This window comes from Colletotrichum destructivum, chromosome 1 (genome assembly GCF_034447905.1).
Source record: "Colletotrichum destructivum chromosome 1, complete sequence".
Taxonomy (NCBI): Eukaryota; Fungi; Ascomycota; class Sordariomycetes; order Glomerellales; family Glomerellaceae; genus Colletotrichum; species Colletotrichum destructivum.
This window is the reverse complement of record NC_085896.1, coordinates 3,806,830-3,832,483: the sequence shown is the minus strand read 5'-3', so window position 1 is coordinate 3,832,483 and position 25,654 is coordinate 3,806,830. Positions and strand designations below refer to the sequence as shown.

At 56.9% G+C, this 25,654-nt stretch overlaps 11 protein-coding genes across 11 annotated transcripts; 3 read left to right on the top strand and 8 right to left on the bottom strand.

Moving 5' to 3' along the window:
- Positions 1 to 2: 2 nt before the first annotated feature.
- CDEST_01150 (Putative dolichol phosphate-mannose biosynthesis regulatory) lies at positions 3 to 1,168 on the bottom strand. The gene is made up of 3 exons (XM_062917309.1): positions 1,016 to 1,168; positions 809 to 889; positions 3 to 684 (listed from the first exon to the last, which is right to left on the bottom strand). Exons 1-3 carry the CDS (start codon positions 1,016 to 1,018, stop codon positions 499 to 501), a joined length of 270 nt encoding a protein of 89 aa, XP_062773360.1. The 5' UTR covers positions 1,019 to 1,168; the 3' UTR covers positions 3 to 498.
- A 389-nt stretch (positions 1,169 to 1,557) lies between these two features.
- Positions 1,558 to 5,010, top strand: CDEST_01149 (Putative MIF4G-like, type 3, initiation factor eIF-4 gamma, MA3). Its single transcript, XM_062917308.1, has one exon. It carries the CDS (start codon positions 1,726 to 1,728, stop codon positions 4,486 to 4,488), a length of 2,763 nt encoding a protein of 920 aa, XP_062773359.1. The 5' UTR covers positions 1,558 to 1,725; the 3' UTR covers positions 4,489 to 5,010.
- Position 5,011: 1 nt separating this feature from the next.
- CDEST_01148 (Putative XPG/Rad2 endonuclease, XPG-I domain, PIN-like domain superfamily) lies at positions 5,012 to 7,427 on the bottom strand (the record flags this gene model as incomplete). Its single annotated transcript, XM_062917307.1, has 3 exons — positions 5,012 to 6,997; positions 7,182 to 7,342; positions 7,414 to 7,427. The coding sequence occupies 3 exons, from the start codon at positions 7,425 to 7,427 to the stop codon at positions 5,013 to 5,015; spliced, it is 2,160 nt and encodes a 719-aa protein (XP_062773358.1). The 3' UTR covers position 5,012.
- Positions 7,428 to 7,972: 545 nt separating this feature from the next.
- CDEST_01147 (Putative inhibitor of growth histone-binding protein) lies at positions 7,973 to 10,978 on the bottom strand. The gene is made up of 2 exons (XM_062917306.1): positions 8,393 to 10,978; positions 7,973 to 8,307 (listed from the first exon to the last, which is right to left on the bottom strand). Exons 1-2 carry the CDS (start codon positions 10,799 to 10,801, stop codon positions 8,161 to 8,163), a joined length of 2,556 nt encoding a protein of 851 aa, XP_062773357.1. The 5' UTR covers positions 10,802 to 10,978; the 3' UTR covers positions 7,973 to 8,160.
- Positions 10,979 to 11,310: 332 nt separating this feature from the next.
- Positions 11,311 to 12,642, bottom strand: CDEST_01146 (uncharacterized protein; the record flags this gene model as incomplete). Its single annotated transcript, XM_062917305.1, has 4 exons — positions 11,311 to 11,720; positions 11,802 to 11,897; positions 11,974 to 12,027; positions 12,125 to 12,642. The coding sequence occupies 4 exons, from the start codon at positions 12,640 to 12,642 to the stop codon at positions 11,594 to 11,596; spliced, it is 795 nt and encodes a 264-aa protein (XP_062773356.1). The 3' UTR covers positions 11,311 to 11,593.
- A 1,120-nt stretch (positions 12,643 to 13,762) lies between these two features.
- On the bottom strand, positions 13,763 to 16,033 carry CDEST_01145 (Putative MFS transporter superfamily). Its single transcript, XM_062917304.1, has 3 exons — positions 15,304 to 16,033; positions 15,158 to 15,239; positions 13,763 to 15,067 (listed from the first exon to the last, which is right to left on the bottom strand). Exons 1-3 carry the CDS (start codon positions 15,726 to 15,728, stop codon positions 14,399 to 14,401), a joined length of 1,176 nt encoding a protein of 391 aa, XP_062773355.1. The 5' UTR covers positions 15,729 to 16,033; the 3' UTR covers positions 13,763 to 14,398.
- Positions 16,034 to 16,863: 830 nt separating this feature from the next.
- On the bottom strand, positions 16,864 to 18,894 carry CDEST_01144 (Putative Zinc finger C2H2-type). The gene is made up of 3 exons (XM_062917303.1): positions 18,870 to 18,894; positions 18,193 to 18,761; positions 16,864 to 18,061 (listed from the first exon to the last, which is right to left on the bottom strand). The coding sequence occupies exons 1-3, from the start codon at positions 18,882 to 18,884 to the stop codon at positions 17,254 to 17,256; spliced, it is 1,392 nt and encodes a 463-aa protein (XP_062773354.1). The 5' UTR covers positions 18,885 to 18,894; the 3' UTR covers positions 16,864 to 17,253.
- On the bottom strand, positions 18,891 to 19,740 carry CDEST_01143 (uncharacterized protein; the record flags this gene model as incomplete). Its single annotated transcript, XM_062917302.1, has 2 exons — positions 18,891 to 19,500; positions 19,700 to 19,740. 2 exons carry the CDS (start codon positions 19,738 to 19,740, stop codon positions 18,891 to 18,893), a joined length of 651 nt encoding a protein of 216 aa, XP_062773353.1.
- Positions 19,741 to 19,876: 136 nt separating this feature from the next.
- Positions 19,877 to 20,703, top strand: CDEST_01142 (uncharacterized protein; the record flags this gene model as incomplete). The annotated part of the gene is made up of 1 exon (XM_062917301.1): positions 19,877 to 20,703. The coding sequence occupies one exon, from the start codon at positions 19,877 to 19,879 to the stop codon at positions 20,039 to 20,041; it is 165 nt and encodes a 54-aa protein (XP_062773352.1). The 3' UTR covers positions 20,042 to 20,703.
- Positions 20,704 to 23,557: 2,854 nt separating this feature from the next.
- CDEST_01141 (uncharacterized protein) lies at positions 23,558 to 23,836 on the top strand (the record flags this gene model as incomplete). Its single annotated transcript, XM_062917300.1, has 1 exon — positions 23,558 to 23,836. One exon carries the CDS (start codon positions 23,558 to 23,560, stop codon positions 23,834 to 23,836), a length of 279 nt encoding a protein of 92 aa, XP_062773351.1.
- Positions 23,837 to 24,904: 1,068 nt separating this feature from the next.
- Positions 24,905 to 25,597, bottom strand: CDEST_01140 (uncharacterized protein; the record flags this gene model as incomplete). The annotated part of the gene is made up of 2 exons (XM_062917299.1): positions 24,905 to 25,339; positions 25,439 to 25,597. 2 exons carry the CDS (start codon positions 25,595 to 25,597, stop codon positions 24,905 to 24,907), a joined length of 594 nt encoding a protein of 197 aa, XP_062773350.1.
- Between the last annotated feature and the right edge of the window lie 57 nt (positions 25,598 to 25,654).

Sequence of the window (25,654 nt, the reverse complement as noted above, 5' to 3'; positions counted from 1 at the left end):
GAAGAGAGAAACGGTCCATGAGGCGTTTGGAGCTAGATTAGACCAGGGGTCATTTGCGTGCCATGATTTTTTTGTCTACGGATGTCCCGACGAGAGACAGGATGCGGGCTGAGGCCTGGGATCATGGGGCAGTACATGTACTTGGCCGGTCGAGCCACTCACTCCTTTATTTGGTATGCTTCTTTTTGGGTGGGGGAATCTTCCTGGCTTAGGGTATAAGTCCTTGAGCATTATCAGAGTAGATGGACCTTTTCGCGAGATGAGCCGCGCGCTCCTTCTCCAATCAAACCAACTTAGATACCCATCTTGATGCTCTTGTGCGCGCAGCTGTGACCCGTGGTGCCTCGTGGGCAATCGTTATTGATGTCCCGTCATAACAGTCTTCTAACTGTGACAAAAGTAGGCAGCAGTTTCGACAACGAGCAGCCATTTCATTATGTGACAAGGATTCTCCTCTTCTCCTTGCTGTGTGTGCGTGTGTGTGTGTGTGCTCTTGCTTTACGCCTTCTTCTTCGCGGCGGCCTTGGCCTTGGCGGCCTTCTTCCTGTTGCTCCGGATCATGACGGTGCCGAGAAAGGAGCCGACGACGGCGGAGCCGAGGAGAATAAGGATGACGGGGATGCGGATAGCCCAGACGCGAGGAGGGAAGAAGTTTTGGAGAGGGTGACCTTCGTCGACAAATGGCTGTGGGAGGGGAAGGGGGTTTTTTTGTTAGTCAACCTTGCTGGACACTCGCGGGGGGAAAGGGATAGGCTAGGGTAGGTAGGATAGGAGCGGAGGGGTGGTTTGTAGGATGGGTTGTTCTAACCATGAGCAGGGTCCAGATGGAGTAGTATGTGAAGATCACAGAGGCAGCCACGAGCATGGCGAAGCCGACGAGAGTTCCGCTCTGTAAGAAGTGTCTGTGTTAGCTGAATGCGGAATTCGTTCCCCCTTTTTGCGCAAAGCAAGCGCAGCAGCATGTGGGGGATGGGCGCGCGGGTGTCCCATCGGCGGCGGCTCTTCTCCAACGTACCATTGTTGATTCGGTTTAAAAATTGGTTGGTTCAGTGGTTGATAAGGAGCGTGAAGAAGGAATTGGTAAATAAGAAGGAAGAGGCGAAGGGGGGGTGTGACCGTTGTGTCTGGTCTGGTCTGCTGTCGAGAAATGTCGTGGGGGAAGGAGGAGGGAGGAGGGAGGAGGAGGAGGAGCAGGAAGGAGGTCCAAGGCCAGTTAGAGCTGCCGTGGCCGATCGGGAAAAATGTCGTCGCGATTTCAGGGGATGGATGGCGGCCGGCGGCGCGCCTTGGTGGACTGGACTGGGGACTGGGACTAGGACGGGGACCTGTCTTGCGCTAACAAGGGAGCTGCCACGGTTGACCGAATGAATTGGCATGGCCTTTCTGGCTTCTGGGCTGGCCAGACAGACAGACACTGAACGGACAGGTCCCCTGTTCTTGGGCAGCTCCAGCCTCATGGCCCGTGCACATACCATCTAATGGTGGATCAATGGGACTTCCCAGCCACACTTGGATTTTTAGGTAACTTCCTGCCAGAGGATTCAGTTGCGTCAAAGTAGTAGCAACCTTTCTCCGAAACAGAGTAACAGGAAATTCCAAGAGGAAAAAAAAGAGTCTCTCCACCCACGTCTCGACGTCGCAAGCCCCTCCCCACCATCATCATCACCACCACGCGATACCGAACCTCTGATAGGTGCTCTGGGGACTGACAGACTGCGAGGCACGATGGCATCGGCAGACGTTGGCTCTCCGCGCCTCGAGCGCCGCGAACGCGATGGCGATCTGGAAGGCGACCGCGACGCCGGCGACCGTCCTCACCACCGCGACAGCGAGCGCCCCCGCAACCGAGACAGCGACAGAGACAGAGACCGCAATCGCGATCGCGATCGTGATCGCACCGACAGCTACCGGCCGGCCCGCAAGGAACAACGCCGCCCGACGCCGCCCGTTAAGACGGAGGAGGAGAAGCAGGCCATCGCAAAGGCCGAGTACGAGAAGCTGCTGTCCATGCGGTCCGGAGGCACATACATCCCGCCCGCCCGGCTGAGGGCGCTGCAGTCCCAGATCACCGACAAGAGCTCCAAGGAGTATCAGAGGCTGATGTGGGAGGCCCTGAAGAAGAGCATCAACGGTCTGATCAACAAGGTCAACTACTCCAACATCAAGCACATCGTCCCCGAGCTGTTTGGCGAGAACCTGATCAAGGGCCGCGGCCTGTTCTGTCGCTCCATCATGAAGGCACAGGCCGCCTCTCTGCCCTTCACCCCCGTCTTCGCCGCCATGGCCGCTATCGTCAACACGAAACTGCCTGCCGTCGGCGAGCTCCTCGTCAAGCGCCTCATCATTTCCTTCCGCAAGGGCTTCAAGCGCAGCGACAAGGCCGTCTGCGTCTCGTCCACCACCTTCCTGGCCCATCTCATCAATCACCAGGTCGCACACGAACGCCTTGCCGGCCAGATGCTCCTTCTCCTCCTCCACAAGCCGACCGACGATAGCGTCGAGATTGCTGTCAACTTCATGCGCGAGGTTGGCCAGCATCTGCAGGACATGCAGCCCGCTATCGCCTTGGCCGTCTGGGACCAGCTGAGGAACGTGCTGCACGAGGCCGACATCGACAAGCGCGTGCAGTACATGATTGAGGTCCTCTTCCAGGTCCGGAAGGACAGCTTCAAGGACAACCCACCCATCAAGGAGGAGCTGGACTTGGTGGAAGAGGAGGACCAAATCACACACATGGTCGACCTCGACGGAGATATCGACGTGCAGGACAGCCTCAACATCTTCAAGTACGACCCGCAATGGGAGGAGCATGAGGAGGCATACAAGAAGCTGAAGGCCGAAATCCTAGGAGAGGGCAGCGACTACGACGACGATGACGAAGACGACGACGACGAGAGCGACGAAGAGGAGGAGAATGAGGAGGAGAAGGCGATGGAGATCAAGGACCAGTCCAACACTGATCTGGTCAACCTGCGACGCACCATCTACTTGACAGTCATGTCGTCCATCGACCCCGAGGAAGCCGTACACAAGCTCCTGCGAGTCAACCTCCCTGCCGGCCAGGAACCAGAACTTCCGTCGATGATCGTCGAGATCTGCTCTCAGGAGAAGACCTTTTCCAAGTTCCACGGCCTGATTGGCGAGCGCTTCGCCAAGTTGAACCGGCTGTGGACCGGCCTCTTTGAGGAGTCGTTCGCCGACTACTACAGCAAGATCCATCGCTACGAGACGAACAGGCTTCGCAACATTGCGCGCTTCTTCGCGCACCTGCTCGCGAGCGACGCCATCGGCTGGCATGTTCTGTCCGTCATCCACCTGAACGAAGACGAGACGACCAGCAGTTCCAGAATCTTCATCAAGATCCTCTTCCAGGACATTGCCGAGGAGCTCGGCATGGCAAAGCTCCAGGCCCGGATGAAGGACGACATCCTGCAGCCGAGCTTCGAGGGCCTGTTCCCTCGCGACAACGCGCGAAACATCCGGTTCTCCATCAACTACTTCACCAGCATCGGCATGGGCGCTCTCACGGAGGCTTCCAGAGAGTACCTCCAGAACATGCCCAAGCCGGCTCTGCCCGCGCCGCCAGCTGCCGATTCCGACTCGGACTCGGTGTCCAGCTACTCCTCCTACACTGGCTCGTCGTACTCTCGCTCGCGGTCAAGATCGCGCACGCCCCGCCGTGCCATCGACCGCAAACATTCCGAGTCCAGATCGCCTTCTCCCCGCGGGAGAGGACGCTCCTACAGCCGAGGCCGCAGCTCTACCCGATCGCGATCCTACAGCCGCTCGGTCACACCTCCTAAAAGGGGGGTCCGCCGCAACGACTCCTACTCTGCCAGCACGCCGAGAAGGCGCGGTCGCTCAGTCAGCTATTCCAGGTCTCCCTCTCCGGCCCGAAATGGCCCGAGGGATCGCAGCCTTAGCGTGACGCCGCCGCCGCCTCGAAGGGCCGCCCGGAGAAGCAGCCCGTCCATCAGCAGGTCTCCGTCCCTGCGAAGAGGGCGTTCCGCCTCCTACTCGGCCAGCCCCCCACCCGCCCGAGGCTCGGCCCGCGGTCGCAGCCCCAGACCAGACCCTCGCCGCGCAGCCCGGCGGAACAGTTCGTCAGTGAGCAGCGCGCCGCGGAAAGGCGCCCGCTACGACAGTCGCTCGCCGAGCCGTGCGTCGTCATACGACTCGCGGTCTCGCTCGCCCGTCGACCGCCGCGGGCCTAGAGACAGAAGCCGCTCGCCTCCGCCGCGGTCCCGCGCCGCCCCCAGCGTCTCACCGTCGCCGTCGCCGCCGCCGCCGAGGGCAAGGGGTGCCCGCCGCGACGACTCGGTGTCGAGGTCGCCGAGCCCTCCTCCCGCGAGGAAGCCGCTCAAGAGGGGCTCGCCCGACGACCGGGGCAGAGACTCGAGGAGTCCCGCCGGCGTGAAGAGGAGGAGGCACAGCGACTCTGTATCCCGTTCGCGGAGCCCGCCGCCGTCCAAGAAGGGGCGGAGGTGAAGGAAGGGCAATGGTAGGAGGAGGGAGGAGGGGGAGCAAGGCTGGAAGTGTGTATAATGGGTTCGAACTCGGCACCAACGCCCGCCTTGTTCATGAGACATAATGAATGGGGCTGGCCGGTGTTCAGATTGATATATGTATAGCTAGGTACTGACAGACGCGGAACCGGAGACGGTGCAAAATTCCAAAGTCACCCGCTTGGAGCGGAGACGGCTTTCCTTTCAATCTTTTAATATATAAGATCCCTATGCCCCTTCCTTTTTTTTACACCCTTTAGATGTGACGTCCATATGGGTCGAGGTTCCCAAATACTTTTCCCCAATTGAGTTGAGGACTCTAATAGTTTATTGGTTTTTGCATGCAGAAGGAAGTCTCTTTCCTTGGATCGTCTGCCCCCTCCCCTCCCCCCCGTTAGTCACTTAACAAATGTACACCCCCCTTGGCTTTCTAGAGCAAATTTCATTCTTGGTCGTACAGGCCAGCAGCGCCTCGTCAACTATCATCGGTCTTCCCCTCTTCTCCCGCTACAATATCTCGAAAGGGTCGTCGGCTGTACCCTTACCGCAGCCATCCGCACGCGACTCGGCGGCATCGGCCGGTATGGGCTCCTCCGCAGCGGGTTTGCTCCGTCCGCCCCCCTTCGTCCTGATGGACACGCTCCACAGGGAATCCTGGGACGATTCAAGCTCCATCTCGCGAAGCACCTGCCTCCCTTGAGTCCCGGGCACCTGGTGCCGCGGCTGTGCTGCCGGGGGGTCTTCCAACTTTCTCTTCTTGCTGCCATCGTGTGGAGTCTCCCTTCTCTCATAGTCGTCGTCGTCATCATCGTCGTCGTCTAGACTGTAGGTTTTGTCTAGTCCGAGGCTGAGGAGTCTCGCTTTGGTATCGTTGGCGGTACGGCCCGCACTTCGACCTGCATCAAGCTTCGGCGGCCGCTTTCTCTGGAGGTCATCGGGGCCGGTCGGTGTTCCGATTGTTCTGTCGTCGGGCTTGGTCGGACGACCTGCCCAGCCCAGAGATATGCCACTGACTCGACGCTCAGTTCCTTCAAGTCTGCTGCCATTCATCAAAGTCTTAACTTGGGAGCGTTCTTTACTCCCACGAGCATTTTTGACGAGGGTCTGCTTTTTGTTCGACCGGATGTCGTCGTGCATTTTTTGCTGCTCTTTCATGAGATACTGTGGTCCGCTTGTCATGTCACTCCCTGGAGTTGGTTCAAACGACATGGAATAGTCTGCGATCCCGCCAAGAGCAGCCGAAAAGAGACTATTCGCTAAGGAAGCCTTGCTGCCGTGGAACGTCTGCTGAAGTTGCGAGGCTGCGGGTGGATGAACGGGATGCAACTTGTTGGGCGGAGGCGTCTTGGGCTCCTTTCGCCAACGTTGAAACTCTGTCTCGGACAGTCCCCGACAGAGGATCGCATCGAGAATGTCGAATTTCGTATTCTTGATCGGCTGCCCCCCCCGGTCCATATCACGCTGGCCCCGTCGATTGAGAAGGTGTATTCCTTCCGTGACGATGACAGCGTCTTCGATACCAGGAAACACTTGGCATGGGTCAAATTCCACGCTGGTCGTTGGCCCGTCCTTCCGCTTCTGCGTAACCTTTGCCACGAGATCACGTGCTCCAAGGTCGTTCCTCAATAACCTCTGGTTGACCGTCATGGGTATGAACTGCTCCACCAACCAAATGGTGGTCATGCGCGAGAAATAGTGTGCCTGTATCCACGGCATCGAGGCAACCAAGCTATCCGCCGTGTGCATCCCGTACCACTCGCCCTGCAGACACGGGAGACGATCAAGAGCTGCCGCTTCGGATGCGACCGGTTCCCGACAATGCTTCAAGGCTTTGAGGTCAGGGAAGCGTCTGATGTTGGATCCCTCTTTGTTGAAAGTCAGGTTTGAGCTTGAAGTTATACCAGCTATCGCCTCTTCGAGACGCCTTCGCCAAGCAGCCGCGTCCGACTCGGTTTGAATCCGCCAGAACCCCTCGACGAGACCCCCGTTCTTGATCAGCTGTTGGGCCAAGGACTGGCCACAGCCAATGAGACCGGCGAGAGCGTAGTCACACCCAGTCAGCATTGCAAAGAGTGTGATGCTCTTTTTGTTGAAGAGCCCTATCCTTCGGATGTCCCTCATGTCGAACACTTGGCACTGTTCTTTGAACTTTTGATTTTTACTGTCTCGCAGGTCCTTGATGAGGAGGGTGCAGCCGAACATGAATGAGTCGCCGTCTTCAGACCAAACGGCATCCACGAGACCCTTCTGCTGCAGCAGCGCACACTCGGCCTCAGCCTCTCCGGGGGCTTGGTGCCACGGCACGAGGAAATGATCGAACGTGTCTTTGAGGAGCGCAGTGGTTGCCTCATACTGGCGGTGCCTCTTGACACCATTCTTCGTCCCCGGTCGCCCTTCGCCATCAAACACGAATAGTAGCTGGATGCCCAAACGCAGGAGCGGTAGGCTGCGCTGAAGGATGGCTTTCTCCCGAGGGTGGGAACCAGGGCAGCCTGTGAATGTATTAGGTGTACGTTTTTCTTCCGTGATTTGCACTGAACCAGGTTCTTCCCTCTCAATCACAGTGGAACTGTGAGGGAGACGTGAACATGCATCTCATGGTGTGGAGGGAATATCAGGCAATTGCGACAGGGGCAAGACATGAGGAAGGGCTAGGGAAGGGCTGGGTTACGGAACTCCTTTGGATTTCAGCCTCCTTGGCATCAGTAACATTCTTGAACCTCCAATGGGCCTCGTCAACGGCTATGCGCAGGGGCCGGCCTTGTTCTTTGAGGTGGTCCGCGGCCCATTGGGCCAGCGACCTCTCCTTGCCCACTTCATTGACGACGTTCCAGAACCTGGGAGAGAGGTCAGTATGGAGGGTTCACTGGAAGTCCGAATACCTTGAAATTCGCCACGTGGGACTGACTGCCTGATGCCCATTATTTCCAAATTGAGTGCGACGGGCGGCAGCTACAGAGCATCCAGACGAAGAGGAAGAATAGTGGTTGCGCCCACAGAAGGCGCGTGTAAGTCGCAGGCTCGTGTTAGTCACCAGAAAAAAAAAAAAGGAGGTTTACAGGCACAATTGCAAAGAGGCTGGGCTTGTCTTTGAGTCGGCCCTTGAAGTAAAGACGAGCATGAATGAGGTGTCAGTCGGAAAGACAACGGCACTGATCAGAGAAGTAGGGATACGGAAGGGGATGAATGGAAAGGGCGCGAAGAGGAGGGAAGGGGAGGAAGAGGAGGGAAAGAAGGAAAGAAGCAGGGACGTGCCCACCGTCGCGGGGTAGTTGTATCCCGGCCGGCGCACAGGCTGTGCAGGTCGTCGACCGAACTGCAGAACATCAACCCCAGCCGGGTACCTTGTCTGTGAGCAATGACGTCTAGAGGCTGGTTCGTACAAATGTGCAAAAGATTAGTGGGAAGAGCCTTAATGGGGTATACTGTGCATGCAAAAAATGAAATAGAAAAGAAGAAGAAAAAAAGGCGTTGTCTGTTGATACAAGGCTATGTTTTATAGTACTGGCTTGATCCTGTGATTGTTCAGCCCCCGAGGCATATTAAGCCTCCCAGAAGCCATTCAATCACAAGCAATTGTCCTCCTGAACGCCATGCGAACTGTGTGTCCTCTCCTGGTAGTAAATATCGTATCCCGTGTCTAGGCCCGCCGTCTTCAAGCCTTGATCCCTCTAGCATTGATCTCGCCCTTCTCTCCAATATTTAAACGTACGCGACAGTCGGGACAATACCATTTAGTCGTACGCGCCGGGACTTGTGTCAAGCCGACGCACTCTAGATGGAACCACTCCTTATCGCAGTACTTTTTGTTTGGTTTAGACGTGTCAGCATACGAGCAAACTAACGAAACGAACCCCAGGCGCTCAAGCTGGACAAAGAGTACTTACTTCATTGTCGCACGCAATCATCTCGGCAAAGCTGACCCTATTGCAGTCACAGTACCGCGGCTCATTGGGGTCGATTGGGTTGCCCTCGTCGTCCTCCTCCAGCTCGATCTCGACCGGCTGGCCCTTTTCCTTCTTCTGGGCGCGCTTCTTCTTGGGCGGCGCCTTACGCTTGCCCACAGCACTGCTGCCCCCGGAGTTCGTCTTGCTGACAATACCGGGCACGGGCTTTCTAGTCCTCTTGCTCGGCTGTCTCTGCTCTGGCGCTGGTGTGTTCCTCGCGGTACTAGCGCGACGTGGTCGATCAGTGACCAGCGAGGGCTGCGGCTCTTGACTCGTAGCTTTTCCTCTGGAGCTGGGACGTCGCTGGCCTTCCGGCACCGGTGTTGTGCCTGGCGTCGCCGCACGAGAGCTCGACTGCTTGATGGAAGGGGCCGCAGAAGACGATCGCGTTTGCGGTCCCTGCGACTGTGGCGTCGGAGCCGGAGTTTCCGCATGCTGTTGGGTCTTCTTTGCCATGTCGGCCCTGGTCTCTCTCCTGGACACAGGCTCGCGTACCGGGGGAAGAATCGGCGTGGTTGACTTCTTGGGCGACAATACCGGTGCGTGCACGACCATGTCCGCTGTCAATTTCGTTCCGATATTGGCCGGTCCTGCGCCCGTAACGGAAGCAGGCGGTCCGGCTGGACTCGTTGGAGACGACACCGGCGCCGTTGTATTTGCCGGCTTCGCAGCTCCCATCACTGCAGGATCCTGTCCGGCGATCGAGACTGGTGCAGGTGTTGTCATCTTAGGCGTAACTGCAGTGCCGCCCGGAGTAAGGACAGGAGGCGGTATGGGAGTCTCGGTCAAGGGCTGTGAGCCGAGGTTGGCTCTTAGGTGAGGCAGCGGGACCGGAGTCTCCGTTTTGGTGCGCTTTGCAGTGGGTCGGGCCGACGGTGTCTCGACTGGCTCAGGCTTCTCGGCCTCAGCCTCCGGAACTGAGTCTCTCTTGCGTTTGCTGCCGTTCGCCTTGGGCTTAGCTTTGTGACTCGGCTTATTTGCGGGTTTCGGCTGGTCCGCACCGTTGTTTGATACCGACGCCGACGACGGCGCTTCATGGGACATCAGAAGCCTCGCAGCTTCCCTAAACTGCCGGGCTGATTCTTCTGCCTCTTCGGCGGCTTGCTTGGCCAACGACTCCCGCTTGAGCTTCTTGGCCTCGTTCAGCTTCATACCCCTGTTGCTTAGCTGGATGTCGTCCGATGCGAGAGCGGCGGCGCTGATGGCGCCTTCGGGGATCTGTCTATTGCCGGTCTCGGCGTCAGGGGCTAGCGCCGGGGGCACTTGATCAAACACTCTACCCTCGTCCTCGGCCTTCTTTTTGGCCTCCTTGTAGGCGTCTATTCCACGGCCGAGCGTCTTCAATTCTCGCAAAATCATCGTATCACTGGGGTTCCAAGTTGCGTTCTTCTTCATGCGTTTCCTCAACCTCGCCAGCTCCCACGGCGTCAGCTGGAGCCAGGGAGCATCGGGGCTTCCTATGACGGCGTTCTCTGGCGGAGGCTGCAGTACAACAGCAGGAACAGCCGCCGCGGGAGGATTCGCGGTCGATTTGGGGGCGCGCGCTGACGATGCAGCCTTCGGAGTCTTGGGCGGTCGAGCTTTGGGCGTCTTGACGACTTTGATTCGGGGGGCCGGCGTCGACCGGGCCGGTGTGCGTCCAAGCGACTCGTCGTCTTCCTCTTCCGAGCTCTCGTCACTGTCGTCCGAGTACGCCAAGAACTGATCGTAGGGCGGCAGCACTTCGCCAGGGACAGTGATCCTGGGTATGCGTGGCCGGCGCATCCTTTCTCCGTCCCCGTTGCGCATCACCCTCGGCGCCCTGACAATCTGGGGAGACTTGGAAGTGGCCACGGGGCTCTTCTGTTCCTCGGCCGGATAATTCTCCAGCATCTCCTTCAGTTTCGCCAGTATCGTCTTTGCGCGATTATAGTGGCGGTTCACGTTCTCCGACATGCGGACCGCCTCGGCGTGGGCGTAAACCCTCGAGCTGACGGCATGATTGAGACCATCCGAGATGTCGGCGCGTAACTGTACAGCAGACGGGCGCTCTTCGGCGGGGATGGAGGGGAGCTTGCCCCAGGTGGAGGTAAGGTTGTGCACGTTGAGGGATGCTTCTCCGTACGTCTGGTCGAGTTTGCCGATCAGGGTCAGTGATCGCATCATATCGGAGGGCAGGTATTCGGTGAAATCGAGAAAGTCGGTGACGGTTGCCTGGGCATCTGGGTCGGCGCGCATCTCGAGCGATTCGACAGAGTTGCTGATGGCGCCGAGCGACTGATGGATGTCGTGTTCGACCGACGACGTCTTGTTTTTGGGCGACACCTCGACGTCCATGGCGTCTGCGACGTCGTCGTCGGTGGCGGCCATGTTGGTTGATGGAAAAGAAGAAAGAAAAGTTGGTTCGGGGCCCCGGGAAGCGGCTTCGAGTTTGCTATGGATGCATCTGGTGTGTTGAGGTCGCGGTTGGGTGCTGAGTGTGCTGCGAGATAAGGTTGCGCATTCTTTGGATGAAGTCGATTGTCGCGCTTGCGTGGGGAGTCGCGACCTGACGTGGTGTTTGGCTTAGCTCCAGGAGCTCCCTGGCGCTAGTGGCAGCCGCGAAGTGGCGGGGCCCCTGACATCCACTGACAGGCCAGATGCGTACAGTGGTCTGTGCAAGGCTTTTACCGGAATATCTATGATCCGAACCCGACCTTCTTTTCTGGGATGTTGGGTCTCGCCTAACCCACCGTCCCATTCCGCAACCTGGGTAATATCACGGGATCCTCCGATTGCTACTAAGCTGTTAATCAGCACTTTCTCACTGCAGTACTCCGTATACGAAAAGGGTATATGTACCTCAACTGCCTCGTCTTGCAACCTCAAGATAGTAGACTGCCTAGTTGTGGCTGGATGTTCCGTAAAACCAATTAAGTCTCCGATGTCCAGTACTGTTCTGTTTCTATTTACAAGTTCCGATACCTCAACGCCAAACGCCATACGAATTTCCACAGAAGTACTAAGCTGCCCGACGTTGCCTTACCTCTCGATTCATTACCATTACTCATCCAAGCCCACAGTCCCCTTGTTTATATCTTTATGCCTCATTCGCAGTCCTACGATCGTTTGCATCCAGCAGCTCACTCCTTGGAAGTGACTTCGTCAAAGGCTGCACGCAAGTCACCAGCCCACGCCCTCTTCGCGCCTGATGATGGCGCCCCAGATCTTCTCCTCTTCCTCAACGTGATACCCCGAGCTGGGGCCTACGATCGTCAACGACCCGTACAGGGTCATCTTCTTGCATTTCCTGTCGTCGTCGTCGTCGCCCGTCAGTCAGCAAAATGGCACAACGACGCGAAGCGCTACCTCCCACCACCCACAAACTCACAAAAACCCTTGAATAAGGGTGTTGCCATAAATTTCAAGCTCCTCTACCTCGCACGTTCCCGCGATGCTCAGCTTGCCGAAGCCCTTGATCTTTTCACTGTTGACCGAAAAGGACGTGACATGTCAGCCGCGTTTCTCGAACGGTCAGACCAAAAATCGCATCTAAGACTTACCCGACAGCCATGTGCCCAACAACTTGAATATTCCCATACGCCTTCATCCTCCCGCTTGTCGGCACATCCCATCAGCTTTTCTTAATCATCATCGTTTCGCACCGCAGCCGACGAAGACTAACGCGGAAATGAGAAGAGAGGAGGCACCCACTCGCACACCAGGTTCCCGTTGACCTCGATGGCCCCGTACGCCTCGACCCTGTCCCTCACATCGAAATCGCCATTGAACGTCGCATTCCCGCCGGCCGCCACGGAACCCGCGATTCGGAGGGGACCCTGCAGCGTCACTTCCCCTTCACTTCGTATTGACTTGCATTTCTTCACCTCCGCCGGCACAGCCGTCGTCGTGGCCGTTGCTGTTGCTGTTTTTGTTGCTGCCGTGCCGGTGGGTTCGTCGTATTCCGTCGGGGGACTAGGACCCGTTCCGGCGGTCGTCGACGAAGAGGTGTAGCAACTACTCGCCGTCCCAGTGGGGGATGCGTCGTACCGCTGATCATAGGGTTCGCAGCGGGCGGGAACCTCCTTGCCCTTTCTCGATGGCTGCTTTGATCTGGCGGGCATGGTTGGGCAATGGGATCGGTCGCAGTCCCCACAAACAGACACTCTGCAGAACAGACCGGACTCGGCCATTAGTCTCGTGCAGGAAATTCCCGACGACCAGAGAGACATATGGGTAGTCTTCGGAGATAAATATATGAACTAACATGAGCCTCTCTCCGTCGGCACAGCACACACCCACCGAAACTCCTCAACCGACAAACCCTCCGCCAAAGAACAAAACGTCTCAGCCGCTCCGTCTTTCCAATCCGAGAGCTCGTACACACGACATCATCAACGTGCAAAACCCGATACGAGCTGTTCTTATGCCCCCCTCCTCCCCAGAAAAACCCCTGCATTCGACTTGGGGAGACGCTGATCTATCAATCTACTCACTGATGATCATCACATCACTCCCCGGCAGACGCGGCCGCCTCCCAAAAGGTGGCGACCAGTCCCAGCCCCGGCCGCAATATGTCCGACTGCCCAACTAGCCGCCCCTCGTCGGGGCACACACCTGTTAGGCGCGGCACCGCGGCAGATGCCGGGCTGGTGGTGTGGTGGTGGTGGTGGCGGTCGCGGTGGGCGGGAGGATAAGGATAAGGTAGGGAGGGTCCAGGGGGGGCAAGGCAGATAGTTCATGCTCATGTCTCAGTTCGAACAGTTCCCTCCACCCGAAAAAGAAGAAGAAAAAAGAAATGGCCTTGCAACCACCTTGTAGAATGACGAGAACCAAGGACAATAACCTGGAGGATCGATTTTCGGTATCACGTATGTTCATTAGCCCTGCGCAGATCGTCCCGATCGGGAACGGTTGGAGGGTGTGATGGGAGGCCGCCCCCCTTCCCGGCCCCCCTCCCCGGTCCGTTTAACCACCAGTCCATCATCACTCTTCAACCCCCCGTCTGCCCAGATGAACATCTTCAGGTGAGCATCCCCTCTTGGCTTCAGCTTGACAGGTGCCTGGTATGATGTAGTGTGTATGACATCCCTGATGTCCGAACAAAGGTGCGAGGCTCGAGCGAGCCCCCCTCACCTCTCACTCCCCGTCCCGTCCGCCTCACTCAAAGATCACATCATGGGACTAACAATTCACTACCCACGCGAAATGTCAGCCACGCTATTTGGAAAGGCGTTCTCAGAAAAGAAGATATGGGGGGGGGACCCCTTTGCTTCCTTGGTTAACCACCGAACCCCCCACCCTTTATCAGCCCTACCAGCCCATGTCGGCTAACCTGACCAACCGCTCACCAGATGCCACCGCCACCACCTCCCTCTTAAAAGAACTCGAACACTGAAGGGGGGAGACAGGACAATCTCGACGCTAGCGTCATGCACATTCTGCGTTTTATTGCCTAGGCGAGGCTGACTTGGGAGGGTGCAGGCTCGTCGATCCGGGTTGAATTGAGCGAATGTGACGTGATGGGTTCATAAGATAGCAAGCAAGGTCGGACAAAGGTCGATCGTACGTATTCCTGGCAAACTCCATTTGGTGGTGGACTGGCTTCGTATATACACGGGTTTCCGAAGCACGAACCGATAGCTCCCAACAGTGATAGAACGAGAGAACACACTACTCAAACATAGAAAACAGACGAAAAGAGAAAAAAAGAAGAAAAGAGAAAAGAGAATATGTGGTATACATCAGCTTGCTGGCTGACTGGGCGAGGCAGGCTGCAACAACCTTAGTTGTCCATCTTTGCCCCCTCTCGATCCAAGCAAAGAGCCTCGCCTACAATCCAAGGATTCGAGAACTCCCCAATAGTACTGCCCGTGGCCCACGAAATGCCCCGCAAACTCCCCTTCCCGTATTGTAAGCAATCTGCAACCTCCCTCGCTCAGGTGGCAGTTTTCCCGGTTACGATGCAATGCAAGGCAAGCGCCTCTCTCACGCATCTCCGCCGCCGACGAAACCAAGACCGACGCCCGTCAAGAAGGCGGCGCCAACCCAGGCGCCGGCATACAAAGACGCGCCGTATGACTCGACGCCGTTGATGGTCATGAATGTCTGCAGGTACGTGTTGACGCCCGTGACGAGCATGGCCACAGCCGTCCGCAGGATGACGACCTTTTCCCGTGTTGTGTAGCCCCAGATGTTCCACGCCAGAGTCTCGCCCAGAGTGGCTGTGGCCGGGTCGAACTCGGCCAGCTTCTCATCCTCGTCAGTCTCGCCAGTTGCGACAAACGGCGTGAAGATGAAGGATCTCGCGGCAATGCCGAACGCAATCGTCACAGGAAGAGTGGCCAAAAAGTTGGTGGTGTAGGCAGGCGCGAGGCTGGGCAGCCCTTCGAAGTAGAGCACGAGCGTCGTGGGCAGGTACGTCTTGTAGGCTGTGAACAAGGTGAGACTGTAGATGGCCGCCGCCAGGATAGTAGTGTAGATCTGGATCGGGATGTCGGTGATAATCTCGCGGTTGGCGACGTTCTTAGCACCGGCGTGCGCGCCCGACAAGGGTCTCAGAAGTTGGAAAGGCACAAAAGTAGACAGCATCTCGATGCCCAGGGCCGAGACGGCCGTCGCGGGGCTGATGTTGTAGAAAGTGGCAATGAGATAGACCTAGACACAGGCTTTGTGTCAGTAGAGCCAATGTTGTGCGGCACCAGAGACGCCGTTTTTATCATGACGCACTGCCAGGGCAGAACGTACCGGAGGGCCATGCGCGAGCAAGTTGAGCGCAGCGAGGTCGTAGCTATCAAAGTTGCCGAACCAGCCCAGTGCGAGCTCGAATCTGTCCGACGCCGAACTTGTCAGCAAACCCATGCGCTGGGGGGAATCTTTGGATAACAACTCACATGCGCCATCCAGCCAAGGTCGCGACGTCGCTCCAAGTATCCAAGCTCTTGGAGATGCCCGCCAGCTCTCCGCGGCTCCACTCGCTCAAGAAGCTGTAGCACAAGCTTGAGATGCTGAAGCTCAGTACCGTCACGAGAGGGAACTGCAAGACGGTCGGCAGGTGCGAGCGCTGCCGCCGCGAGTGCTGGTGGTCGCGATCCCTCTCGCTGATCTGCGCGGCTTCCGACTCCTTTGCCTCTGCGTTCGCCGCCGCCACCTCAGCCGCGTCGTTGACGACGCCCAGCGCCTCGACCGTGCCGTCCGGCGCCGTCTCGAGGGATTCAAGATGGCTCGCGATGGGCTCAATAGCGCGCGTCGTGGTCTCGTCGATGTGGGGCTCCTCGACCGCCCGCGCGACCTCGCCTCTGCGTCGAAGAGTTGGCATCTTGGGGGCCCGCTTGCGTGCGTGTGAGAGATGGATTGGAGAAGCAATTTGTCTGTGTTGTTGATTGACGAGAGGGGGAGGGAAAAAAACGAAGCGGGTGGGTGCAGCCGCCGAGTAAGTACGGATACCGATGCGCCGACCTGAAGAGGGGAACAGATTCAGGGTGGAAAGAAACACGAGCCGCGGGTGCCGTTTGCGATATGCGACACGATGAGATCAGCCAGGTAGGTCAAGAGACGGGCAGGAAGAAGAGAGAAGAGAAGATGTGAGACCTTTGCGTTTCCCACCTGCAGGCGCTTCTGTGGCCTACCTACTCCGTATGATGTTGCCGAGTGGAGAAAGAGGGAAGAGCTCTGCCGGGGCGGGTAAGGGTGACGTCGCTGGGGAAACGGCAGCTAAGAGCCTATTACAGCACTTCCCTGGAGCCAGAGCTGCTGAGATAAGCTCGTCGGTTCCGTGAGCACCAAACGGTTGTCCTACCCCCACACCGCCGACCACCGAACGGCCGCCGTGCTTCAGCGTATCCCGTCCACTGAACTTCTGAAGGGGGGCCGCAAACAAAACTCCACTGCGAGCGGATGCACGGCAAGGGTCGAGTTTTCCCTGCTCCGTTTATTCGATCCGTATTTTTTGCAGACTTTTCTTCTTCTTATTTTACAATATTGTTTTCCCTCGACTCCATGGCAAAATTTCTCCATCGTCCTATTCCGCTTCGGAGGCATATAAAAAACCCAGAGGCCCCTCCTCCTTCATCTGAGACTCGAGTGCTTCGCTTGACTCGTCATCGACTCATGTCAAGCCCCTGCGAACTGCTCTCGCTCCAACACAATCCTCTCTCTTTTGCCTGGTGTCTGTCTGTCTGTGTGATCTTCAAAACTTGATGAGCTCACATGCAAATCTTCACCTTCGGGAGCAAAGCTCCGGGTGTGCCTGGTTAAGGTTGCTGCTGGCTTGGCTGGCTTCAACCAGACCAACCAGCTTGTCTCGTTACTATCAGCCATCAACCGTTGTTGGTAAACAAGAGCTACACGTCTCAGGTATACATATACGCATCATCGCCAATGGCCTTTCGTCATCCAGGGAACGCACCCACACAGGTCACGCAGTCGGCACATGTCAATCTTTTAATCTTTCTTCTTAAATTCGTTATATGCTGGCCTCAAACCAAGCAAAAGAGCGTCGCGGCCCTCTTCTCGAGGCATCGCACTCATTTGTCTCGCAGGATCCATCAGTGTCATAGGTTTGGGCGTTCGCTCGACGCCCTCTTCGTCTCTCACTTCAACCTCGTGGAGTTGCAATCTCGATCCATCCCATCGACCTGCCTTGTCTGGCCAGGCTTATGATGCAACATCGGGCCCTCCACTCCTTGGTGCTGAGAGATCGGCGGCGGAGACGGAACCACCTCATTTACAGGGTTTAGTATATGGTGGTACAAAAGAAACACAGCCCTCCCCTTCTCTCCCCTCCACCGTCATGTACTCATATCCTCAGATATCGTCGGCATCAACTGTCGCATCGAAGCATTCTACTCTTCCATCCGTCCGAAGACGCCGTCGTCGTCTTCGTCGCTCCGAGATCGCGATCGACGGTCAAAGTCGTCATCGTCCATCACGCTGTCGCTGTCTTCCATCTTGACATCAGCGTTGCGGAGCTCGCCACGTGTGAAGCTCTCTGGCTGTCTGCTGGGGAAGCTGTTGAGGAAACCGGCGCTGAAGCCGGCGCTGAACCCTGCTGCGCTCGAGAAAGATGCCGCCTGGTCGAGATACTGCGCAGGTAGCGGAGGCACAGGAGGGGCGTCGGCTGGGAGTTGCACGGTCCGGCCGTTGTTGCTGTTGAAGCTGCAGCTGAGAAGCTCGACTGCCGCCGCCAGATCACGATCTTCTTGCCCGGTGGCATTCCTCCCGGACGACGGTGGCCGTTGGTCTTGGCTCGTCTGACGAAAGTGTGATGAGAATCCAGATCCGTGAGGCATGCTGCCTGTCACAAGAGGATTGGTGGACACCGCCGATTGATATGAACGACCGAATCCGCTTCCAGACCCGAACCGCTTCGAGAACGCACGATCCGACGACGCGAAACCTTCCAATTGGGGCGGCGGGGTGGTGTCGGCAGAGCTGTGTCTCTCATCCGAGTATCCAGAGGCAGCAGGAGAAGCCGACTCTTCTTGGTCACTGGGGAAGTCCTTGGCAGAATCCGGAGGTGTGGTCACGTCCGCATCCTCCTTGCCATGGTTCATTGTCAACAGGACCGAGGCAGCTTCCAAGAGCTGGACTTGTTGGTGCTTGGAGATAAGCAGCTTGGACGTCAATGACCACTCGGGAGTGTGTTCCCACCTGACCAGAAATGAGTCAACAAACTGCCCGGCTACACATCGATCACAGGGAATCCAGTCATCTGGCCTCGACAGCCTACGCCAGGGATACATGAAATGGGAGTTGCGGGGGGGATGGGAAGGGGGACGAACAAATGCTTGGTCAGGCAACTGCTGTGCTTGTAACCCTTTCCGCACGTCTCGCACTTAAGCTCAACGCGATTGAACTTCCGGCTGCCCTCCTTGATGAGGGGCTGTCCGTCGCTAGCGCGACGGATGCGAGCCTTCTGAGCATTGTTCTCGCCTTCGTCCGCCGACCCGTTGTTCGGATCGTCTTCAATGGCGCTCTCGTGGATGTCTGTCTTCCCGTCCAAATGGAACTTCTGGGTCGGCAGACTCGCCGGAGGGGAAGGCAGGCTTCCAACGATTGCGGCGCGGGCGGCAGCGCTCTTTGACGCCGTGTTACGGCGAGAGCTGACGGCTATAGGCGTGACATTGTCACCGCCGATTTCCTTGATTGCGGCTGCCATGGCGGCTGCGTTCGCGGCCGTGTTGGTCATGGACTTGCGGCGGGTGACGCGGTGGTTGGCATTGAGAGCGCCGCCGAGAATGGAGTGGGAGTTGGTCCGCGAGTGGGATTGTCGTGTGGTAAGTCCGGAAGAGGGGGCAGTCGAGAGGGAGGGACGGTGTTGGGTCAATGGCCTTGTGGTCTGCTGCATTTCCTGGACGAGGACGGCGAAATGGTCAGCGTGACTGAAGAGTGACGGGAGCGAGAGCTAGGCAAGGCAGGGCAGGGCATGGGTTTTTGGGCGTCCCGATTCCGGGCGTACCTTTGAAGAGGCCATTGCCAACTACCGATGCTGATCAGGTTCGACAACGAGAGCCGAACACTTTACTCTTCGCAAGACGATTGTGAGAGTGTAACTATTCGTAGACGTGGCAGTTGTTGTGTGTTTTGGTTTGGTTTGGCGGTGGTAGACAGGTAGACAGGTGATGAGTGAGTCGCAAAGGCAAGCCTCCGGGCGAGAAATAATATTATTTTGGGGAGGAGCAGCAATTCGGCAGGGGTGTGTCTGTGGGCGGGTGTACGTAGTAGCTCCGAGCTGGGCCAGCCGATAGTATATGGTGGGTGGTGGGTGGTGGTAGTGGTGGTGGTATTGAACGGCCAAGGTTGGTACGTGCCGGGGGGGTTCAGCAGACGGACGATCAACAGGGCGGTTGAGGTCCAGGCTGGCTTCTTCAACTTTTGTTTCCTCCCCTCGGATCGTTCCTCTTCTCGTTGTTGCTTTGGATCGAGAGTGCAGTTGAGTGAGAAGGGAAAAGTTGTGGGCTCGAGACAGAGGACGTTTGGAAGGGGGCCCCAAAAAGTCCAACGATGGGCGAAGCAGACCAGACGGTCTTATTTCCAACAAGCAGCCAGAATGGGAGAGAAGAGCGCTGGTCGGGGACGAGGATTGGCATCTATTGGACCAGGAGAAGAGGAGGGGCAGGAGGAGGCCGTACCGCAGCAGGACACACTCCCGTACTCTCTCCTCTCCCCTCTAACCTTCACTCACCTCAGAAGGGGCGGCGGCGCTGGGTGTGAGAGCGACAGAGCGAAAGAGGAGAGAGGAGGGAGGGGGGTGGGCTGGGGAAAGGGAGGCGTGGGCCTTGGAGTTACAAGTGAGATGTGCGCGCGCGCGCCTGGGTACTCCCGTACATGGCGAAGGGGCTCTCTCTTTCTCTCCCTCTCCTTCTCTCTCCTCTCTCTCTTCCCTGCTGCTGCATTCTGGCTTGACCTTCCCCTCTCTGTGTCCCACAGTGTGTGAAAGATAAAACGGGACCAAGGTACGCCACAATGTACCTCTCAGGTGGTGAAGTGATGGAAGTGGACATGGCCGTGGATACAGCGGAAGCAGTGGACGGGCGCCAGGAACGACGAGCAAGGAGCATGGCCCGTGGCCTTCGTCCTTGGCTATGGGCGAGCGATGGTCGGCCTCCCGAGCGATGGACGTGTCCGTAAGGCGCCGGTGCGGCGGGGAAAAGGTCACTGGGGGAGGGGTGAATGGATCCCGTGGATGAATCCCAGCATCCCATTCACCCTCTTCATCCTCCGAGCCTGAGCCCAGACCCATTAGTGTCCAGGGCCGATAGCCTGGGTTGCTTGCACATCGTAAATAGCAATTTTATGCTCGGCACTTCCCCCCCCTCTATGATCGATTTCTCGTAGACGATGACTGTATGTATGTGTATGTGTCTGTGTCTGTATCTGTTGAGCTCTCTTGCTCCGCTGGTTGTTTCGGGAGCTTCTGACATTTGCATCCAAGCCTCGAAGCCCAATGGCCAGTCAGTTTGTTACTTAGTTCGCGATGTACGTATAACAGGCACAGAGAAAAGTTGCACGACATAGGAGCATCTCTGTGAGTAGGGTTATGCAGGCGACGAAGCCTACACCAGAAAATGTCCAAAGGAACGTCGCCTTTGTTGGTACAACGCCTCGCCCGTTCCCCAACACAAGTGGACTCGTGCCTTGGTCTCTCGCCGGACGAGGGGTGGCTTCATTTGGCCTGAGTGCCTCTCCTCTGGTTTCCTTGGTCGACAGAAGAATAAATTGTCAGGATCTCGCCAGCCTTGTGGCCGCCTCTTCTTTATCTCCTCACCTCATCCCCCTTCTCCGTGATCTCTCAAGGTGTTTTTTGCGAGGTAACGAGGTGGTGGAATGGTTGAGACAATAGTCTCCAATGGGTGCTCTCAAGAATGTCGTGTCTCGATGGGAGTCGACTGCGAGTGGCATTATTTGGCAAGTTGCCAGGTTCCGAGCTGCGTTGCACTGCGCGACAGGTCCGCGCCACTGGGGTGACAGCTCCAATTCAAGCAGACAAGACCAGACCAGACCGACCACTGCTCCCGGGCCCGGAGCTGCGAGCGTCGGGCTGGGGAATTGGAACCTTTGGCACGGAGTGAGCATTGGTCGCCTCCGTTCCCCAATTGACTGGGGACGATGGTTTCCATCGGATCAGGAACAGAAGTCAAGACGTGGGGAAGGACGCAGTGCAGCAGTTTCGCAATAACATTCTGGGCCAATGCCAACATTGAGTATTTGTTGTGCGCAAGTGCGCAGAATGAGGGGAAGAGAGGAGACAGCGCGAGGGGAAGCTGAGGCGGGAAAGGTGCCAAAAGAAAGTGTTGCGTAAAAGGCCGTATGCAAGATGTCTTATTAGAACTCGGTTGATGTCTCCTTTGGAATCGTTATGGCTTGGTCTAGTTGGGACTCGGGAGCCTTCTCTCGTAGCTGTGATCGTCGTTTTGTTTCGTTCCCTGCTGGCTGGTCGCCCCGACGTTTTCTCATGGCCGTGCAAGGAACCTCGAGGGAGTCGGCAGCCAGGCGCGAAGAACAAAAGAAGAAAGGGTAAAGAAAAACAAAAATTCCCCGACGTTCTGTTGATCGTTGATCACACGGGAGACAGTTCTTCGACGGCGTTGTTGGGCTGACAAGTCATCGGGTGCAATGCAAGCAGGTACACCGTACGAGTACTTAACAGGGTACATGCTGTCGAAATTGTCAGTACAGAGTACGTGTACAAGGCAGCCTGCTTAGGTAAGAGCATCAGTCCCACTCAGATAGGAATGGCTCGATAATACCACACCTGCTCAGGCTTGTACAGTGATTTCTCATTTCTTGAAAACTGTACAGTTTTGGCGAGCAGCCGCTGGCATGGGTGCACAGTCGAGACAGTGCCCTGGCTCTTATCTTACTTTACTGCTCTTGTCCCCCCCGTCTATGTCTCGTTCAGTGACGTAAGTACTCTCCGAATGCGGGCCAAATTACTTTTGAATTCCTGTTGAAGCAAAGAATATGAGGGAACAACAACATTGCAGTCCCATCTTGATACAAGCCTACAGCAAAAGCAAGAGGAAAGAGAGAGTGGCAGAATGTCGGACAAACAACAACTCCACAGCAACGTGTGTTTCCAGCTTTCGTGTCCACTTAGAGAGTTGCACCAGCCGCCCAACCATTGCGACGCACCATCACTCACTCGCGCAAAATGGCGATATCGACACGCCTCATCCCTCTCCCCCTCGTCACCCGCCATTCCCTTGCTTTGGGCCCCCCCTCTCCCTTTGGCCTCTCTTTTTCTTCCTCTTTCCCTGTCTTCACATTGCGCTCTAACTCGACCCCCACCCCTCCCCACCCCACAGCGAAACGGCCACCAACCGTCCGCTCCAGAGCCGGACCTCACCACTATCCGCTGGGGGCTTCCACACCCACAGCTCACCACCACCACCACCACCACCACCACCACCACCTGGCACCACCTTATGACCAGATGCAGGCCCCTCCCGGTGACCAAATCACAGGACTTGCCCGCCAGGACGCTCTGCCTGAAGATGGGTTGGGGCGGCGTTGGAGCAATGTCAATCCGGCAAAGGCTGGCGCGTCTCGCACGCATTGCAGAAGTCGAGAGTCCAGCCATCCACCCCGCCCCTCTGGCGTTCTAAATGCTTTATTGTAGTGTACTGCATGGATTTCGCCCCTCAGGCGTTTCGCTGACCGGGAACCCACTCGAGCTTGATAGTAATCGAGCCCAGCTCTTCACCGGGGTGCCGGCCAAACAGTCCATCCAAGGGCCGTCTTGTCCCCCGTCTCCCTCACTCCGTGCTAGGAACGCCGCCAGTGCCATTCGGGACTGTCAGCTGCTGCCTCCTCTCCCCCATCGGGCGCCATGCGGCCGTCTGCTCTGGGCAGGTCGGGTGGGTTGTCGTGCCTCTGGCGGCATGCCGCTTCCATCGTCATTAGACGCAGTCCCTCCGTTGCTCGTCCTTGCTTGCTGAACAGGCACAGGATAAAAGACTTTTGCCACTTGATACTATTCTCCCCCGTTTGGATACCCGTTACGCAAGCGGGTGTGGCGGCCACGTCTGGGCAATGAGCAAAGAGCTACCGAAAGGATCGTCACTGAAGCACTCCTTCCAACACGAACGGGCCCGCCAGCGCCCGGAGATGGACAAGCCACGACGCACCCGAGGAAGAGGCACGCTCGCTCTGTCCGAATCCTGAAAAAAACAGATGTCGCCGTTCGGTTACGTCCAACATGCAACTAGTGCGTCACTGGGCGCAGCTGTTCAAGTCCAGACCCTCGGTGATCGCAGTTTCAGTTGCCCAAACTGACGCTTTGGATGTATGCAAGACCAGTCTCGGTATGATTGTTGGTCTTCGGCAAAGTTCCAACATGGACGAACCAGCGTTGTCACGAAGGAGAGGCACGAAGTCTGCTTCCATGTCAGCAACTCGACGAGGTGCAGTGAAGCCTCCATAAGCCTGCTTGCTCTTCCCAATAAACGAAGATGGTGCGTTCATCAAGCGCCCAATAAGCGGCGTGGAGGGCCGCGGAAAGCATTGGCTACGCGCGCTTCAAACTAGACAAAAGTTGACATTCCGCCAACGACGACGACATGTCATGCCTATTATAACACCAACCTCATCGACGTCCGATCCGCGCATTGGCACAAGCTTGTCATCCCATCGGCGACAACAGCAATGGCCGACGGCGACAGCGGCAAGTCGGGCACATGTTGTCCTATTCCACTTTACCGATGGCGATCGCACTGGAGCCATCGGCGCAAGCTCCGACTCGTACTTTTTTTTTTCCTTTTCCCTTTTGCCTCAACACATGAGTTGGTTTGCGCAAAAGAGAACCGCACTAAGGGCATCGCCCCAAGTTTCCAACGCTGTCAGCTCCACACGCAAAGTGTCAAGACGCCGTCGATCGCCAACTCTATCCCCCATCGTGAATTCAGCACGGCAAGGTTGCCCTAGTCTGCCGCGCAGATGGAGAGAGAGTGCCATCGGCCAGGGCAAATCGTCGATTGCTCTCAAGAACCTCAGCAAAAGGTGGTTCTCCAGCGCCATTGAGACATGGGCGTCAGGGTCATGCCCTGTCGAGGTGCTGCTGCACCCCTCACTGCCCGAACAGTGCAATGCCATGGCGAAGCTGGATTCTCCATGCATAAAGCTCCCCCATCAAGGTAACAATCCCCGCCGATCATGGCCGACGGCATAACTGCACAAAACGGCTGTGTCGACGCACTCTCTGCAAAGACGTAACCCTGCACGCAAGGGAGATAAGGTTTACCGAGTGAAGTGAAGTGACAGCCAGCTTCAATATGGCGGACCTCGCGTCTCGAAAGAAACGAGACTTGCGACGGGAATATGCTTGATTTACGCGGTCATGGGACTGAACAGGGGAAAGACAAAGTTGGCTGCGCCCCGTCTTACGTGGGTATGGGATTTCCCGTTTCCCTATCTTTCTGCCGGAAATACGGATATCTGGGAAACATGGCATCAGATTGAACCCGGACCGGCTCAGCCGTCACCCGTGTCATCGCCACGGAGCAGCTGGAACCCCCGCGAGCCGAGTTGAAAGTGATGAAGGCAACAGGACAAGCCGTAATCATTGTGTACGACTGACTACTAAGCAGTGGATGCCATGCTCACAAACGGACTAGGTAGATCAACGTTTCTGGCTAGGCCCTCTTGCCGCAGCTGCACATCACCCACTCCAGTCTCCATCGGATGCGTGTCGCTATCAGGAGCCCCTGTCGACGAGAGTGGAGGCATGCCAGGTACACTGAGGTACCCTGAAGTACCTCTTCGTTATCATTGAGGAAGCGAGCTGGTGACGCCAACTGTCTACGATGTCTCCAACCAAACCGCGCAAAGCGTTGCCCCAGCCAACTTTTTCGCTGTGTACCTGCGTCAGTAAGACGGTATTTCACACGGATGGGTCACCCTCTGCTAGAATCGGACCTGTTCTTTCTCTGTGTACGGAAACGACGGGATCGTGTAATAGGTTCGTTCATTGGGGATTGGGGATTGAGAGAAGGTTTATGGTGCTGCCGCTCCCGTGCGTTCCGCTCCCCCTTCACGAAGAAGACAAAGGAAAGGGTTGGACCCTTGGGCTACTAGAGCCGATCGCGCGACTGCAACACAAAAGTTTCCCAGAAACCAGCCACTCGACTCAGGGGCCCCGAGGGGATGGGTTGGTGGCACTTGAGGGCGTCTCCGTCGCACCCATTTCGAGTTGGACGACGACGAAGACGAAGACGAAGGCGGTCTTCGAAACGTCTGATTTAGACGTTTCTCAAGTTGAAGGACACTGAAAGACATGGTGCCTAGTTGGCGTGCCTGTCGATCTTGCTGAACATGCCCGAACCCAAAACGGAATTGAGACTTCCCAGTCGCACATGGAAGATCCAGGACTGAAGGCTGGATATGCCCGAATGCAGCGATCGACACGCGGATGCTGCATCCCTTTGAGCCCTGCTCCAATGAGCCGCACGCGTGGTGTCCGAGTCGAGAAGCGACACAAGAGAGAGGGAGAGAGAATTAAATCAGACTGTACAAGAAGACCATATCTACAACACTGGAACGTGAAATAACGGCGCACGGCAACCAGAAGAGCAATGGAATGCCATCGTTGACATGAACGGAATGTTGGCTCTTCTTGTCCCAAGACCTCGACGACGACCAACTGCGGGCACGGATGGAACGGTCGAGTCGGGGACTTGGGGCATCCATCCCACCCACACTCAAAGCTCCGACTAACCCCGCCGCGCCACACTCGCTCCAAGGTCC

What these genes read in the sequence shown, in the direction of transcription:
- CDEST_01150 (XM_062917309.1), bottom strand. An exon ending in CCATCTGGACCCTGCTCATG is followed by an intron (nt 685 to 808) that starts GTTAGAACAACC and finishes CCCCTCCCACAG; the next exon opens with CCATTTGTCGACGAAGGTCA.
- CDEST_01147 (XM_062917306.1), bottom strand. Translation starts at nt 10,801, where the DNA reads ATGGCCGCCACCGACGACGACGTCGCAGACGCCATGGACGTCGAGGTG. An exon ending in TGATTGCGTGCGACAATGAA is followed by an intron (nt 8,308 to 8,392) that starts GTAAGTACTCTT and finishes CCAAACAAAAAG; the next exon opens with TACTGCGATAAGGAGTGGTT.
- CDEST_01145 (XM_062917304.1), bottom strand. Translation starts at nt 15,728, where the DNA reads ATGCCAACTCTTCGACGCAGAGGCGAGGTCGCGCGGGCGGTCGAGGAG. An exon ending in ACCTTGGCTGGATGGCGCAT is followed by an intron (nt 15,240 to 15,303) that starts GTGAGTTGTTAT and finishes GGCGTCGGACAG; the next exon opens with ATTCGAGCTCGCACTGGGCT. An exon ending in TGCTCGCGCATGGCCCTCCG is followed by an intron (nt 15,068 to 15,157) that starts GTACGTTCTGCC and finishes GCCTGTGTCTAG; the next exon opens with GTCTATCTCATTGCCACTTT.
- CDEST_01144 (XM_062917303.1), bottom strand. An exon ending in AGTTGCCTGACCAAGCATTT is followed by an intron (nt 18,062 to 18,192) that starts GTTCGTCCCCCT and finishes ATTTCTGGTCAG; the next exon opens with GTGGGAACACACTCCCGAGT.
- CDEST_01149 (XM_062917308.1), top strand. Translation starts at nt 1,726, where the DNA reads ATGGCATCGGCAGACGTTGGCTCTCCGCGCCTCGAGCGCCGCGAACGC.